At 39.1% G+C, this 17780-nt stretch overlaps 1 protein-coding gene across 4 annotated transcripts in view; it reads right to left on the bottom strand.

Annotated features, from left to right (window-relative positions):
• VCAN (versican) overlaps positions 1-17780 on the bottom strand; it is a 114459-nt gene that overhangs the window by 26370 nt on the left and 70309 nt on the right. For 2 of the 4 annotated variants that reach the window (XM_059063442.2, XM_059063444.2), the window contains 4 exons: positions 11101-16326; positions 7690-7803; positions 5318-5431; positions 239-397 (listed from right to left, as the gene is read on the bottom strand). In XM_059063442.2, the coding sequence (XP_058919425.1) occupies positions 239-397; positions 5318-5431; positions 7690-7803; positions 11101-16326 (5613 nt within the window). The remainder of the gene's footprint in view (positions 1-238; positions 398-5317; positions 5432-7689; positions 7804-11100; positions 16327-17780) is intronic. The other 2 variants (XM_067031253.1, XM_067031252.1) reach the window with 1 other exon arrangement.

The raw sequence follows: 17780 nt of genomic DNA, 5'->3' as shown, positions 1-17780 counted from the left end.
TTTGACCTATAGCATGCTGTTTCAACTATTACTGCGGGCAAACCATGAAATGCCTTCCTATGTTACAGTTGAATGTTTTTCAAAGTAGGGGGCTCATGTAGTAGAGATGATTTTAGTTCACAGATGAAGGACTTAATAAATTGAGTCACAACTGAGAAAGTTATGTTTTCAGTTAGATACAGGAAAAACTAAGAAGGTGGTAAGAGCTTCAGAAAACCCATGTATATTTGGTACATACGATTCACAAACATTTGCTCTTCATGAGACAGAATGCTTGTGAGATGGGCGCCCTGCAGACGGCATTCCCGTTCAGCTGCATCCCACGTACGTCGATGGGCAAAGTACTTGTAGCACTGCCCTTGAAATTTGTGCCAGCCATAGTCACATGTCTCCGTGTCTGGGAAGAAATAAGGCAGGGGCTTATTAAACTCATCTATGTCATTCAGACTTGGTTCACCCATCCAAAAGTTCATAGAAGACCCAAGCCAATATCAATGCAATGTCCTCGAAGCAAGGGATTCACAAATTTTGGTCATGATGACAAAGAAATTATGATAAAGAGAGCCCAAATGATTGCTGTCAAGTGGGTGGCAATACATCTTAGGACTAAAAAGGCACTATCGAACTGCTCTTTCCTTGATGAAAGCCAGTTTCAGCAGGAGAAAAACTGGAAAAGGGGCCATTCAAAATCTCCTTAGACTACTGTGTCTACTGACTCACTTGTGAAGCAATTGGGGCTAATTCCTTACCAACACAACTTTTCTAAAGGGCATCATTCAAGTGATAAGATAAGAATTCTGGTTAAAAGGATTATGAATGCTCTATTTGCTTAAGGACTTCAAAGGCTCTGGAAATAGTCCTTTCCCACTTCCCGAAGAGAGCTGGATGGCCACAGGCTCTTGTAAGATTTACTAAGAGAAAAAAAATTCATCAGTCGGCAGCTTCTGGGATATAGCTAAGGACTGTGAGCCTTTTTCCCAAAATGAGAGAGAATATAGATAACTTCCAGTGCAAAAGCACCGGGATTTGAAGTTTATCAAGAATGACTTTAATTTAGTACCCCTCATTCCACCACACTATATACACATATGCATATGTGTATGTGTATGTACATATATATTTTTCTCTTTTGCAACAAACACACTGTAACCAGTATCCTGGTGAGATGAAAACAACTTCAAATATGTCTAAATTTTACACTGGCAGTAAGCTTCAGCTATACTTTCTAGATTGCCAGTTTTTAAGTATTTCACAGGAAAGCAGTCTTGCTCATAAAACTGCATTCTCTTTTTTTTTTTTTTTTTTGCCGTACTGCACGGCATGCAGGATCTTAGTTCCCTGACCAGGGATCAAACCTGCACCCCTGGCAGTGGAAGCGCGGAGTCTTAACCACTGGACCGCCAGGAAAGTCCCTAGAACTGCATTCTCATTGGCAATCTTCCTCGGACTTGCCCACTCACAGGTGAGATCAAACTGTATGTATTAATCAATCAATAGAAATAATTTTAACTTTCACAAAACATCTCACAAAGATACTGAACTAGTTACGTGTAAAAACTAACAAAACTGCAAAGTTTATGAAATTGGAGACACTGTGAAAACTCCAGATTATCTAATGATCATCCTCCCCTCCCCTCCCCTAATTTTACTGATTGATGAAGATAAAACTCTACTAGATGAAACGAATGCTCGTTTTATATGTCTGACTTGGTGGTCAAGTTGAAAGTCAGATTGTCTCCTGATTCTCACTGCATTTCCTCCTCGTCTTGTAATTCTGGGAAAGCTTGCATGGTGAGACAGTTAATTTTTTCCTGGCTTCAGTGATTTAGACCATAATCATACAACAGATGCAGCTTATCTCTGAGAGCAGTCTTTATTTCAGTTTAGTCTATCAGGCCTGTTGCTTAGTTAGAGCCAGCTGACTAATTGATTTAAACAATGTGCACCGGAAGTTTTGAGTTATATTACAGAGTTGTTTGGACACCACCAAATTTCACAGGAAAGGACTCAAGACACAGTTAGGTGGTTTGGTATAACAGTAGCACTTGACACCCAAGAGTGAAGCATATTTTGGCTACTTGGATGTAGTGATTTTTGGGGGGGGAAGTTCACATGGAAGATTTCAGAAGTGAGGTGGGAAGGGTGGGGAAGAAACAGATCTTCACATATGAAGGGGTTAGTTTATAGGGGAGGAGAGTTGGAAAATTTTTTAGACTACCCTTACTGACAAAGTCAATGATATGATATTGTAATAGCATAGCTTCCCTTAACCTTGGAAATAATCATTTGTTTGAAGACACACAGTTTAAGATTCTAGAGGAGCCATAACTTACTGAATAATATATCAGAAAAAAATTATTCTATACACTCTTATCCTCTATTAACCCAAATGGTTTTAGTCTGGTTTTCTTTATTTGTCTTTTATCACTAAGATAGATTAAGTATTTTTCCTCTTACACACAAAAAACCAAAGGATCCTAAAATTTTAGATGCATGACAACGACATTGTTATAATGCCTTCCTCAATTAGCAGGTGTGTATATTCCTATCGGGACATGGGTCTAAAACAGAGGCAGTGGTTCTGCTAAAACCAAATAGGAACAGATTATTTATCTGTACTCTCATAACTTACCAATGATTGTAAATAATGTGCAAATCACACAACAGATGAGTTTTTATTTTTTAAAAAGCCAAATATCCACACTGATTCACCTAATTTTTACTATTCATGAATTCATCACATACGTAATTAAGGACTATGTGTCAAGCAGCATCTTCTAGGAGGCTATTCTGAAAGGAGGATTTCAGAAGCAGTCTGTTTTTTTCAATCTTACCTAAAAATAATGTGACATGCATATCATCTATTGAAAGGCAACTCTTTTGGATTGATGTTTTCTTAAGTGTTATCCTACATTGAGAAATATTTCTTATACTTTAAAACTCCCATAGTGCATAGGTTACATTACAAAGTCTCAGATTTACTTTTGCCTGTGTGTTTCGAGGGAGGTGGGGAAGGGTACGACAACACTTGTTCATGACCACAGAAGCTGAAACAGTCACTCTTAAACAATCTCACTAAAAATCTATTCTCTTTATGCTATATAGGTAATGTTTCCAACACTTCTGACATATAGCCCTCAAGCCTTAAGAAACTGTCAACACTTCAGCACTTCTGGGTGGCAAGCTGTATCTTGACTTTGGGGGCAAACTGTGTGTACAGAACTATCTCTCCAATGTTCTAAGACCTTCTTCTAGATTTTAAGATCTGTTATCATTCCACCAAATGTGTCCCCTATTTCAGAGTTTTGGGAGTTGTGAAATTTCTAAAGCAGAGAACAGGTCAGCTGAAGAAACAACTACACAGTCATCACCAAAATTTGGATAGAAAACTGTTTAGACAACAATGCTGCTGTTAATGAAGAAAACATTTGTTCTTAGGCAACCTGGAAAGAGGAAAAAAAAATCTTTCAGTGTCCTTGCAATAAATCACAGGAGCACAGCTGCATCTGGTAAACAGACTGGGATAGCTGTTTCTCAGCAAATAATGTGGATGAAAGTTAAACTTGCTTTAAGATAAAATAGAATATACCTGACAGTTGGGTGGTACCAGAAATGGAAAAAAAAAATTAAAACTTTTCCTTTTTAATACTCTTTTAAAGAGAAGAAAAAGGTAATTGGTCCCAAACTCCCTTCCAAGGATGTTACTGCTGAATCTATCAGATTCACATATAAATAAAATGCTTACATTTAAAAGTTACTTTAGAAGAGTGAAGATACTGAGAAAAACCTGGGCTTTCCAAGGCCAGTTAGGTTCATTTTGCCCACTGTCTAATTTACTAGCTGTGTGACCTTGAACACATCACTTTTCCTTCCTGAGCCTCAATTTCTGGCCCACTTAACCCACAGAAATACTGCTGTCAACCAAAGGAAATGGTGTTCCCTGGAGGCATATGGTAAATTTAAAAGTATCCAACAAATACTATCTCTTTTTATTCCCTGCCAAGAATTATGCTGGGTTAGGAAGATCAGAGACATTGTTTTATTCAGAGCTCTATCTCCAGTGCCCAGAACAGTGCCTGGAAGACAGTAGGTTCTCAATAAACACTTGTTGAACAAATGATTTTTTGAATCACTCCTTGTACTTGGAACTAAGCGAAGCCAGAATCGTTTTTTATCAATAAGATATATGAATGTCTCAAGTATCTCGCCCTTTCGTTTTCTTCAACAAATAGCATCTTTCTTACTGTTTTTCTTAAAGAAGAGGATCTTGTCTGGTCAATTATCATATTTACCTTTTACAATTCTGAAACAGACCCATCCTATGTAATAAAGAAAAAGAAAAAAAAAAAAACCCTAAAAAACCCAAGCATCACCCATCCCCTTCCACTGGCAATTCAATGCATGCTCCTTTTAGTTTTGCTTTAATTGTGGTGCCATCCAGATTAATGCTGCAAAGCTGAATGTGAGTCCAGACCCAATGTGCCTGAGTTATTAGACACTCATTTTCGTTTTGTCTGGTGGAATTGGAGTTTGGCATTAAGCACTTTTGTCAAAGCCAAACCACCGTATGACTTTAAGTAGAGGAAATCGATGATCCAAAACTGAGTGTTCTGAGTATACAACCTGTTTCTGATTGATAAGCTCAGAAATGTTACCATTAACCACCCAAAACACATCTCATGTTGGCCATAAAATGCAAATTACAGGGATCACACCATTCAAGCCATCATGAATTTAAGCCTTTCTTTCATTCAGAAAAAGTAGATGTTTCTTCAGTAGGAAAGAAACCTGGTTCACAATATCTTTTCTGTAATATTTGCCAAGCCAAGGAGAACGTATTCACACAACTGTATTAACTCATTCTCCAGAGGTGATTGACTATGAACAATAAGCCCATTGAGTCTCACGTGCTTAGGGGGAGAAAATAAAGGCAACTAACATTGAATTCAATACTCCTTGGTACAAGCCACATACATGGATTAAGATCAATGCCTAGTTTGTCCCCAGGAGGAATACATACAACAACATTCCTTTAGGTGGACAGATGTCCTTAAATTCAGCTCAGTGTGCCTGTCTGCAATTCTATTCTATCAGTAAAACAACAATGATCAAATCAACACTGTTGTTCAGATGTTGTGAGCTACGAACACATCAGGAAACCTAATGTATTTCGGCAACCTATGAATTTCCTCTGCAAAAAAGAATTTGCAGCATGGCCACAATTGCTCAAAAAAAAAAAAAAAAAAAAAAAGGCTGTCTAGAATTAACAGTTGAAGTATCAACCCGTTCATCATACAAATGTTGCAAGAGCTCTTACCTTGCTCGCAAAGTGCACCAACATAGCTTGGAAGGCAGAGACACCTGAAGGTATTAAACCCATCGACACATGTGGCTCCATTGCGACAAGGATTAGAGTGACATTCATCAAAATCTGAAATAAAATCGTAAAAGGTCACAAAAATACTTTCAAAACAGGTCAAAGGATCTTATTTAGTGTAAGATTGCCAGGTGAAATACAGGATAGCCAGTTAAATTTTAATTTCAGATTAAAAAAAGGAGTAACTTTAGTATGTCACATGCTATATTTAGGGCATACTTATACTAAAAAAATTATCTTTTTTTATCCAAAATTCAAATTTAACTGATCTTCTAATATTTTTATTTGCTAAATCTGGCAACCCGAAGAAAATTTCAAACATATTCAGAGTAGGGTCATTATCTCCATTGCTTTTAGATGAGTCACATGAGTCCTAAAACCAATAAAGAATCCCCCTAGCCTTCCCACCCCCATCCCAGCTCACACTCTGATGACCTCACATGTGAAACACTGAAAATGCTTAACTGAGCATAGCCTCTGGGCTCTTCCCTCTCCAGTATATCCTTCACTCTGCTGTTGTCATCTTCTTTAGACACAATCAAGATAATTTTACTCATTGGCTTCTAAACATTCCAAGGGCCCCAATTATCCAGGGCAGTGGTCCTCAAAGTGTGGTCCCTGGACCAGCAGTATCAGCTTCACCTGAGATTAGAAATGTATGTTCCCAGGCCCACCCCAGACCTACTGAATCTGATATTGTGGAGGACGGGAACAACAAACCGTAGTTTACCAAGCCCTATAAGGGATTCTCACGCATGCTAAAGTCTCAGAATCACTTGACTAGAGTATGAAGTAAACCTGTTCAGTACATTGGATCCAGGACCTTCCTAGACCTATCTAGATCCAACCAGCTTTCCAATATTCTTTCCCAATGTTTCTCTCTCACAAACCCCTAACTAGGTAGCCTGAATACTCGGAGCTCCTCGATGCATTCTGCAGTTTGTGGTCTCTGTGCTTTTGTTTGCTGTGTTGAGTATCCCTCTCCCACTTATCAAAATCTTCCCCAACTTTAATCTATATCAAATGCAACCTTTCTAACATAGACCTCTATGATCTCTTGTGATGAAATGAATGCCTTTATTCCATAGCATTTTGTAATTCCACTGAAAATTTAATTAATGTTTATATTAAGTATTAAAAATGAATATACAAAGTAAATTAAATTTCTAAGAGGTATATACTGTATTCTTTCCTAAAGAAATGGCCTTAGGAAAAATATTATATAATAATGATGGCAAATACTTTTATAGTGTTCGCTAAGTGCCTGCATTGATCTAACAGCTTCACATATAATAACTCATTAAATTATTTTCAACTGATTGTAATGTGAAAAAGAATGGGGGCCACAGAAATGTTTTTTGTATATATATATGTAAATTTGATATTTAAAATATAATTACTTCTTAAATGTTATCTATTGTGAGCTCTACATCCTCACTGATTAGCACACAAATAGAGCTAACTAGCTCTGTTGACATTTTTTTTTTAAAGATAAGTATTCTTTTAACATGAATGCTGGGGGTTTTATCTCAATACTGCTGTGTAATCTAAAGTGTAATCCATGGGCCTTCCTTACTCGATCATTATGAGTAAACCATTATGGTGCTGCCGGAAGGAGTACCTAGTCAGTAGATCCCATCATTTCTTTTCTAGAGTCAACATCTATATTCAGCCAAATCAAAACTGGGGTCCTTTTTAAAAATTTTTTTAAGGAAAAGGAAACCTAAATAAGAATGGGAGTAAAAGGAACTGATTTAGTAAAGAGACAGTGATATTCTTTGGCACCCAAAAGAGAGGAGGAAGACAAAAATGTCACAAGCCCTTGAGGGAGAGATGCGTGAGGCTGGTCTCTGGGGACAGCCAGAGAAGGAGCTTTCCGGTTCCACATCAGAGCAACAAGTTATCTCAAAACAGAAAAGCTCCCTATTTTTTAAATAGAGATTTCTTACAAAATTTGTATTTAAATTGATAATTTATTGATATGCAGATGTGGGGACAGATGAAAATTTTTTGTCAATACTTACGCAACTTTACATTTGTAAAGCCTATGTATAAAAAAACACACAAAGACACAGCTGACCCCAGTAAGCTTCACTGAGTCTTGGGTATATCAACAAAATTCAGTAAATATCTATCCCTCTTTCCTTTCCCACACCTTACTTAACTTACTCTATGATTTTAATTTCACTTAACATGTAATTCATCAACACACATTTTTCTCCGAAATCCTCTGATTGATTCAAGCAATATAAGTTCTCCCCCAGTATATCTTCTGGAAAAGCTCTACAGTCTTTCACGGGAGAACATCTTACCAAGTTCACACTGGTCTCCACTGTATCCTGGCACACAGGTGCACACATAGGAAGTTTCAGTAGGATAACAGGTGCCCCCGTTAAGGCACGGGTTCGTTTTGCAACGATCAGGTCCTACCATGTTCAGGAAAGAAAGAAAAGCAATTAGGCTCATCTCTAAGTTTCAACATATTTTAGCATAAAATGTCACTTCTTGCTACCATAACATAAGCTTTACCATAGCAATTTAGAGATACTACACATTAAAAATTAACATTAACTTTTCTCTCTGGAGTGTTTCTTGGCATTATAACTAATTATTACAAATTGTATCTATTCATTTCTGGGATTCAATCATCATTATTTTAAACAATATTTTGTATGATATCTGGCAACTAGTACATTCTACTGCAGATTTAGTTGGCATGATAATGGCAATTGATTTTAGTCAAAATGATTACACGTATGTGCACAGTGAATGGAAAATGTATTCTTTTAAACAAGGTTAGTTCATGTGAAATGGCTGGATACACAGAACATGCATTCTTTTTAGCATTGGCTTGTTACCATCATTTGAATTATTATTGCCTTTTACCACTTAATGCTCAGAAACTTTTTCTTCGAAAGTGTGCACTGAAGTCTCTTCTGCTACATTAATATGCTTTTTCCAAAAACACGTTCCAAACTATACTTGAAGAAAAGCAACACATGGATTAAACTCTACTGTATAAAAACAAACCCAAATACAAAAACCTCACCTTAAATGAAACCCCAAATTTTTATTACACTTTTCTTATTAAAACACAAAATTGACACTCCTAGCAGATCAATATAAAGGCCAGAGATACAAACTTATGAGGAGAAAACAGTTTAATACGTATTTTCTAAATGCAAGTACTTTTACACTATATATTATTCTGTAGTATATATATTATTACATGTTATTCTTATATATATATTATATTATTCTGTAATATTGCATGGATAACTTTATTTACATTAATAGTTTATATATATTATTTGAATACTTTTCCAGAATTGCTTGTTTCAAATGTTTAAGAAGCCAAATGAGAGTTAAATGTTTTACAAAAGACTTGAAATAAATAAGTCATATATGGAATAAAAACCATATTGTCAAAAACTGAAGTCCTGAAAGTCTGAAATAATGTACATGAAGAAAAGATGTCTACTTATGAAACATGAATATTTGGATAAACAGGTACTGCTATAGAAGATAACTGAGGCTTTCCTACCCAGGAAAGGCAAACTCACACTTTCTGAGTGTTAAGAAAATTCTGGACTACTAGAAAGACTTGATAGATACATATTCGCATGTGTGGGTTCAACATAATTAGGTTAAATCAGATGGTTGCAACTATTTCTTCAAAAGTGACCCCTATTTTGCTAAGACTCTCCTATAGTTCTAAAGATATTTAAAATCGCCCTAGCCATTTTAGCCTTCTGCTTTTGAAAGCACACTGCCTAGATGACAAGGCTATGGTCAACAGCACATCTACATGCTGCTCTTAGTGCAAAATCAAAATGACATTTAAGTGAAAGGGCTTGGTAAAGTGAGACGTGCCACACAAATGTGAAGTACAGCATTATTCCCACCAGACACGAGACACCATACGAGAGTACAGGACAAGGACTTGACAAGGAAGGGGGCTGTGAACTTAAAGTAATTTAGATTAGAATAGTTTTGTTTTTGTGCATTTTATTCTCCCCTAAACACTTTGTAGTCATCTCTGAAAGCTGAAACTGCAACAGATAGATCAGGCAATCCAACAGGAGCTACTGTTTACTGAATTAGCCTAAAGTGACAATGTGTTTTGCAATGAAGACGCAAGCTCTGATTCTAGGTAGACATTGTGGACTGGATAACTGGTACACATTTCTCATTCATTTGTCAAATCCAACTCTCTCTATATATATAGTTATTACCAGTGATTTCTATATCATATTTTCTCCAACCTGAAGTATATTTCAACTAAATTACAAAAGAATAAATATTGGCCCAATTACTAGGTTATCATTTACAGATTAAATAAAGAGTGACAACAAAAAAAATCCATCAGCCACCTTTGATCAACTTTATTCACGAAATACTTCAAGTCATTTATGAAAGTTACACTTTATGACTATTTCACTCTATCTGAAGCACAAAAAACTGAAGCATTGGTAGCACAAAAGATAAGTTTGAAACGATCAGAAGAATAATTCTACGTACAGCCATGCTGTAAAACATATTTATTAAAATATTTTCATATATTTGATATACAAATGATATCAAAATATCATATTTTCAACCAACACAGTCCTAGAAGTACTGATTTTTTTTTCTTTTTCTATGTAGCACCTAGGTGGTGATAGCTACTTGTGGATTCCACTGACATTGTTATTTCCATTGCTCTTGGAAAACACCATTAAAGTGAATTTTTCAACATTATCAAGCTAGATTAAAAGGCAAATAAATTCTACACAGTAAACATTCCAAGATTTCTGACTTACATATCATTAAATATCAATTATTCATTTTTATATGATATTAATAGGAAACCACCAAAGACCAGTAGAAAAAACCACCTACTTTGGAGCGGGGCTGATTTGGGTTCAAATCCCATTTTTGCCATGATGTGTGTGGCTATAACCCCGGGCAAATTACAGAACTTCTCTGAACCTCCACATCCTACCCTTTTAAATGGGGATAATAACGTGTGCATTGTAGCCTTTTTGTGAAGCTTAAATGACATAGTCTATATGAACCAGCATCAAATTCGTGCTTCCTGTCCATTCAGTGAAAAAACAGAAATCTTCTCTCAACAGGCAGAGCTTGAATATATACTGGATGAGTACTCCCTATGGCTAGGCACTGTGTTAGAAGCATTGTGTAGACAATCTGGAGCACGGGAGTTGCACAAAAGTATGAACTGATAACCAATATTGCATGAACTATGTGAAGTGTTTATTAAAGTTATTTACTAGTCTCATTTTTAAAGACCTGACAGATTTTGATATTTCCATAATTGCACCCATTCATGAGAGATTTTTTAAAAATAAGATGTTTTTCCTGTTTTTAAAACTAAGATGTATAACTATGGGATATAAGACAAAGCAATATTTTAGTTGTGGGTAAAACCAAATTGAATTTTTATACCATTAACAATTTCAATGTTTCCATGTTGCAATTGTATGTTGTTTCTTACACCCAGAAAAATACAAAGCATATCTTTAAAGCCCCCAAATAGTCTATACTTACTTTCTTTGCATCTCATTATGGAATCGATACTATGGCCTGTCCTGCTGTTACATGAACAATACAAAACCCTTCACTGATTTTAACATCACAACAAAAATTATATAAACTTCTATGTTAGGAGCAAGGGACTGTTTCCAAGCTCGGAAACAGATTTATCAGTGTTGTGCCCTTACCTGGTAAATAGATTGCTGTGCCTTCCACTGACTCTTCATTAAGGCCAATCAGGAAACTGGTTTCATTAGAAGTTTCCAGAAGGGAAAATGATGGTGTTGCAAGCTCAGTATTTAACTCTGCGGTGCTTAGTGTTGCCTGATTATTAGAATCAAGAATCCTCGCCGATACTTGCTGTTCTGGTGCTGCTACTGTGGAATCCTCCCCTCTGATCAAAGCCGCCAGTGTTTCAGGGTTTATTTCCAGAGGAGAAGGGACGGTGGGCCTCTCAGAAGTCTGTGGGCTGGCCCGAGGCACCACACCTGCCTCGACCCCATAAATCACAGAAGCAGAAGTAGAATGTGGCCACAGTGTAGCACCTTCTAACATCATTTCACTTGCAGCTGTGACAACAGTCCCAGCCTCAGGTGTTTCAATACTGGGAAATACCTTGACCGTGTCTCCAGAAAGTTGAGCACTGGTTTTGTTTTGAGAGTCTTGGAAAATCTCAGTTTCTTCTTGAGCAATTAATTCTGTGGCAGAAGCCTCCATTTGTTCTAATAATTTAGGTTCACTTTCATCTTCTGAAGGCTCTGTGTCAGGAGATATGGATGGAGGCTCAGTTATGTGAAAGTCCTCTTCACTTGAGGGTTTGAAAGTCACTTCAATATTTGCAAGTTTTCCTGGGGGTATTGGGGACGTGCTGGCATCTGTACTTGGCAGAGCTCTTGCCTGGGGGTCCTCTGAGTGTTCAGAGGCTCCACTGCCTAAGTGGACACTGAGTGGAGGAGATGATGGTGTCAGAGAGAACAGCTTTGCAACAGCTAAAACTGCTGATGTATCCGTGGAAGCTGGGGGTTTGGATCCTTCCATCACATTAGGTGCCTCTGTTAAAGTCTGAGCCGTAAGGTAGGCAGTACCAATACTTACGTAGGGGGTAGGATCTATCAGTGCCTCCTCAGCCCCGGAAGAGAATTCTGGTTGAAGAGAGGGACCCACACGTTTCTTTTCTTCATCCTCATTCTGTGTCCTTTCCAAATGGCCCAATGTTGATATTATTTCACTTTGGTCCGCAATAGCTTGACCGTCAGACAAAGTGCTTGATTCAAAGATGTCATCCAGGGTTTTTGCTTCAATTTTTGGTTCCTCAATCTCTGCATTAACTGTGGCAGACTTACTAGGAATGGGCAGGGATGTTGCTGTGGGAAGCAAAACATCTAATTCTGTCTCTGGGCTAGGGATGGGTATCCCAGGTGTGAAGATAAAGCCCATGTGATCTAACTGACTTCTGTTTTCAGGAGACATCGATTCGTTGTGTGTTGCCTGAGTGTAATTAGCCAGAAGAGTATCACCAGAGGCCTCAAAGTTTTCCTCAGTTGAAGAGAGGTTGACGATTGTCTCATACTTCTCTAGAACTAGAGTGCTGTCTTCATTACTGCCAGGTGGTCCTGAGGGTACCTCTGTATCTAAGTCCGTTTGCATTCCAAGGATGTCTTCATATATAGGTTTAGTGTGATCAATATCTATGATAGTATTTTTATCTGATGTCAGCTCAGGTAGAATTTCAAGGATGGTACTTTCTGTAATTGTCAATATTAAATCCTTGTCCTCTTTGTCCAGATCTATAATAATATTTTCAGTGGCTTTTCTTCTGTCAGGTTTTAATGTGGAATCCTCGAATCCCCCAAAATGGTCTTGGAAACTGTCTGCAGCACCTTCTGTGGACGTTTCATATGACATTGTACTTGACAGTGTGCTAGTGGGACCAGGGGAGCTTTCATTCTGCTCTGAATGAAGAGGCAGCACCATTGAAACTGTTGGGAATCCATCAACAGTAACAGCTTCAGCACTTGGAACCTCAGGATGTTTTTCCAGGGATCTATCAGAAACAAATGTGGTGCTGCCTTGCCTACTTGCCTGAGTAGTTCCAGAAGTGTGGACTAAATCAACCACATCCAATTCCCCAGATCCTTCTCCAGAATGTTCATAAAACCAGTCAGTTGGTTTTGGTGTTGATGTAACAAATCCTTTGGCCATTTCAGGACCATAAGATCTAGCCAGAAAATCAGTGGAAGAAGTTGCTGTTCCTTTAGTTTTTGCTGTTGAAGTATTCTCGTTAGAGAATTGATCAGTCATAGGTTGTGGTCTCCTAGTCTGGATTTCTTCTGCCCAACTGTGTGTCTGATTTTGAGGATGTTCTGTGTCTGTAGAGAAAGTGAGAGTTACCGTGAAGGGTCCTTCTGTTGTGGTGTCACTTAAAATTTCTAGTAAGGTTGTGCTGGATGCTGTCTCATTGGCTTTGAAAATGCTGTCTGTTTTGGAAATGAGTGGTCTGATTTCATTTGCCACATTTCCCATTCCCTCGTAGTCTCCAGTTGTGTCATTTAAGATGCTGGTTTGCACTTGAGAAGTCTGGGGATATAATGTGCTACTGACCTGTTCTGTTTCAGTAAAATTCACTGATACTGTAGTAGGCAGAACTTCTTCTCCTGAACCCAGTCCAGAGAATAAAAGATCCGTATCTGACTCTTCAATTATTGGTCTCATAACTTTGGGAAAGGGTTTTATACTTTCTTTCTCTTTGATTGTTGAACTTGTAATTACACTTTCAGCTGGTATTGATTCAGTCACTGAGGCAGTAGCTAAGAAAATATGTGATTTTTCAGTAACTTCAGGGAGAGTAGTATACGACTCTAAGCCCTCTGAATCTAGGTTTGGAGTAGACACGTCAACTGAGGAAATGCCTTCCCCCTCCATTTTCTTATTGTTACTGTAAGTTTTCTTTGTTGTTAGTGTAGAATAATCTGTGGTTAGGAGTCCAGTTTCAGGAAATGTTTGTGAATCGAAAGTTGTTTGTTCTGGTGCAACAGAACTTTGAGGGGGTTCAGAAGATTTTTGTTCTTGAATCTTTTCCTCTGACACTATTTCACTTTCAATTCCTTGCCTTACAGGGTTGACTTCTTTCCTGGGCCATAATTTGTCCGGCTCCATAGTTGAAGGAAAGTCCATTGAAACTGTGCCATTGACTTTCACTTCCTCCTTTTCCTTCGAAGCTTTAGTACTTTCAGCTTCTGCTGTTGGCAAGATGGTGGATCTTTTATCAGTTTCATTGATAGCACCTTCTTCACCTAATCTTTGGTCAATAAATGGGGAATCTGTCCCAGAGACTTTTCCCACAGCCCTGGGAAACACTTGGTCAACAGAGGTGCTTACTGAGACCAATTGCTCACCTGAGCCCTCAGCTGAGGCTGTGAACTCTTCCCAAGGGAAGGCTGAAGTGCTGACCAAGGTGCTACCAGGCTCTTCTGAGACAGCTGTGTGATTTCTGTGGTCTGAGGTAGGTATTACAGATGGTGACATCTGGGTATCCTTAAATGCTACATCCCCAGAGCCTTCCGTCATTACCGTTTCTTCTTTTGTTATGGGATGAGATACTGTCGAGTATTCTCTGAAGTCACCACTGAAATCTTCCTCCAAAGGAAAATCTGTAGAAAAGCCTTTTATTTCTGCCCCGTGAGTTGGCTCTCCTGAGATCTCTGAAATCATGTTTTCCTTGGATGTTTGGCTTTTAATTTCAGCAACCTCTCTGTCCATTACAGTACTCAAAACTAGTCCAGTTGGCTCAAAAGGGAATACAATTTCCACATGTGGAGACAAAGTGCCAGCTGCTTCCTTTCTGGCTTGAATTTCAGGCTCTAAATTTAATGAAAATGAAGAAACAGTGGTGGTTTGTGGGTCAGCAGCAGCTTCTCCAGAGCCCTGCTCCATAAAGACAGAGATGGGGCTACCTGGGACAGTGGGTGGCACTTCCCGAACCCCAGGTTGACTGCTAAGGCTGGGCTCAGCAGTCTGTGCCCCCTGATGGTCTAAAACGTTTGTTTCTGTAAAGACAAGAGTAGACTTTGCTGTTTCCGTTTCAGACTGTGTAGGTGTCATCCAGGACATAAAACTCTTCCTGGTAGCAGATACTGAATCACTAGATGTAGTTTCATTTGAGCTTTCTAATTCAGAGGGTAAAGTGAATTGATCTGATCTCTGTGTGGGCTCATGTACCTCAGCTGTAGAAGCCGTACCTCTAGTTCCCTTCTCCTCATCTTTCCTTGTCTTTCCCTCAAGAGATGTACTGAAAGCCCACTCAGAAGTGTCTGTCTCCCTTGCAAATTTGGTAGGCACTACTGCAGAAGACTGTTCAGAAACCGAATATATGGTGGTTGCAGGAACATCCAAACGGCTCTCTGTGATCATTATCTTGCTAGTGTCTAAAGTAACGAGAGAATCTGTAGTATTTTTCTGTGATAAATCAGTTACCATGACAAACATTTTATCTTTATCTTCTTCTGCTTCCCCAGAGCCTTCTGGAATCGGACTTGAAGGACTTCCTGAGAACTCTACAATTTGTCTAGGGGTTATTTCCACCCAGCTTTCTACTGTGGACAATGGCTCATCAGGCCGTGGAGTCCCTGTTAAGGTAAATGATACATCCTCTGAAACATGCGCTGATACAGAGCTTGCAATTATACTTGGAGTATATGTGGAAGAAGTATTTTTTTCTGCCTCTTCACCAAATGTTCCTTCTGTAGCCCTTGAAAAGACCATTTTTTGAGATTCTTGGTGAATGGCAGCATCTCCTGAAGACTCTTCAGGAAACAGAGGTACCGATTCAGTATGTTCATGTACCAGATTATCAAGGTCAGGACTTTTCTCTGTGATTGATTCTGGCCCCTCTGTGGCTTCTCCCTCACGGCCTGAGGCTGTGGGGAAAATATCAAGCTCGCCACTTGAAAAATGCTCTGGTGTTTCAGGGTAGATCTCAGGTCTCCATGTAATTTCAAGGGATTCAGTTGTTTCTTTAGACTCATTAGGTTGCATGGCAGTAGGCATTCCAGTTTTGGTGATTACAAACTGATGACTATCACTTTCACTGCTGTCTGAAAAATTTTGAGAAGGTGCAACACTTTCGAACTGGCCACGCCTAGCTTCTGCTGCTTCTGGGTCCTTGGGCACAGTGGTAACTAGATGCTTTCCATTTATGTACTGCACAGATGGGGTGGTCGTGACGTCAGTAGCATTGGCACACTCCTCGTCTTCCCCTTCATCCTCTTCACTGTGGTATAGATCAATTTCAATTAGCTCAGGTAAAATTTCAGCAATTAGATCATGCTCTGGATCTGTTTCTTCACTACAAGGTTCATCTTCTTTAGATTCTGAATCTATTGGATGACCAATTACCCTCAAATCACTCATTCGACCTGAAAAAAACAAAGAGTTTTCACAATACTTAAATAGCAGATTTGGCAGTGTACGACAGAAGAAATCGATAGCAAGGCTGGCTGATCACACTCTCACACAAAAAGAAGGATTCAAATCTTTTCACATTAAGAGCAATCACCCTTCTATACATGGTTCTCAGTCTTCGAATTTGCTGTTTGATATTAACAATGGGAAAAACAAATCTAATTTAAGATTGTAGCAACGGGTTATGAAAACTCTTCAACATGTTTAACACAGCAATGTCCTTAAAATGGAACAAGGAATCACATTCACACATTGTAATCATGAAATATAGGAATTCATATTTGTGTGACCTGAAAAAAAGTTAAAAGTTAAGACCACTTCACCAGATCATACAGAAAAAGTAACTGATTGTTGTCCTTAATGTAGGAGGATGCTTAGACACCCTCTATTCAATAAGGAAATGAGAAGCGATTCCTTCTGGCCTCTTGTCATAATTTGTCCTAGAGAAGACTGTTTTCAGAAAAGCAAAAGAGAGATTTCTTTATAGCCCTTTCACAGTGTGATGACAACCCCACCCCAATGCAACAGTGAGACAAGACTTAGCTGCATAGGCTGCAGGCACTTCCCATACACAAGGGCAGGAAACCCTGGAAGGAGAGGGGGGTCTCCATGCAGGGATGGCTCACTGAAAGCACCAGGAAAGAAGAGCCCTCCACACCTTTACACCTTTATCCTTCATGAGAGGTGACCTGGATTCACCTGGATTCAGTCAGTTATCGTTCTTTTTATTAACCTTTTCTCCAAAGGAAGTTCAGGAGTCACAGCTAAACATTAGAACTAGCATACTTTAAATAACACTTATCTTCAGAACATTTCCTGGATTGTAGATTGCCACAGGGTACCAACCACTAAGCCCAATTGCCTTTTCTGTCTCCAGATATCCACCAGCAAAGCTCCTTGTCCAAACGCCAGGAGGAAGGCCATTCTGCACCCTCACTTTCATCAGAGAGGAATTCAGTCATCCTAGGAGAGGGTCCTGTCACTGCAGCTGTCCTAGTCTCAGTGTCACGGCAGTGCAAAAAGGTACCTGTGGGTGTGCTAACCCAGGAAGAAGACAAAGAGAAGCACGGGGGATGGCCCCGTGTCTCCTCCTTTGGCCCCAGGAACACTGTCACAGAGTTAACTTTCAGCCTAGCCCTGAGCCATGCCACACACACTTAGGCTGAACCTGAGAACTTAGAGGGGGAATCATGACGACGGAGTCACCCCTGCCCCCCATCGGTAGGGAGATGGCTCCGGTTGTAAGAAGCTGCTCCCGGAATGCCCCTGGTGGGCCAGCAGTCAAGACACGGCGCTCCCATGGCAGGGGCCTGGGTTCCATCCCTGGTCAGGGAACTAGAGCCCACATGCCACAACGAAATATGGGGCATGCTGCCACAACAAAGGCTGGGCGCAGACAAATAAATAA

Source organism: Kogia breviceps, chromosome 4 (genome assembly GCF_026419965.1).
Source record: "Kogia breviceps isolate mKogBre1 chromosome 4, mKogBre1 haplotype 1, whole genome shotgun sequence".
Classification (NCBI taxonomy): Eukaryota; Metazoa; Chordata; class Mammalia; order Artiodactyla; family Physeteridae; genus Kogia; species Kogia breviceps.
The sequence above is the reverse complement of the archived record's forward strand: the minus strand, read 5'-3'. Positions and strand labels throughout refer to the sequence as shown.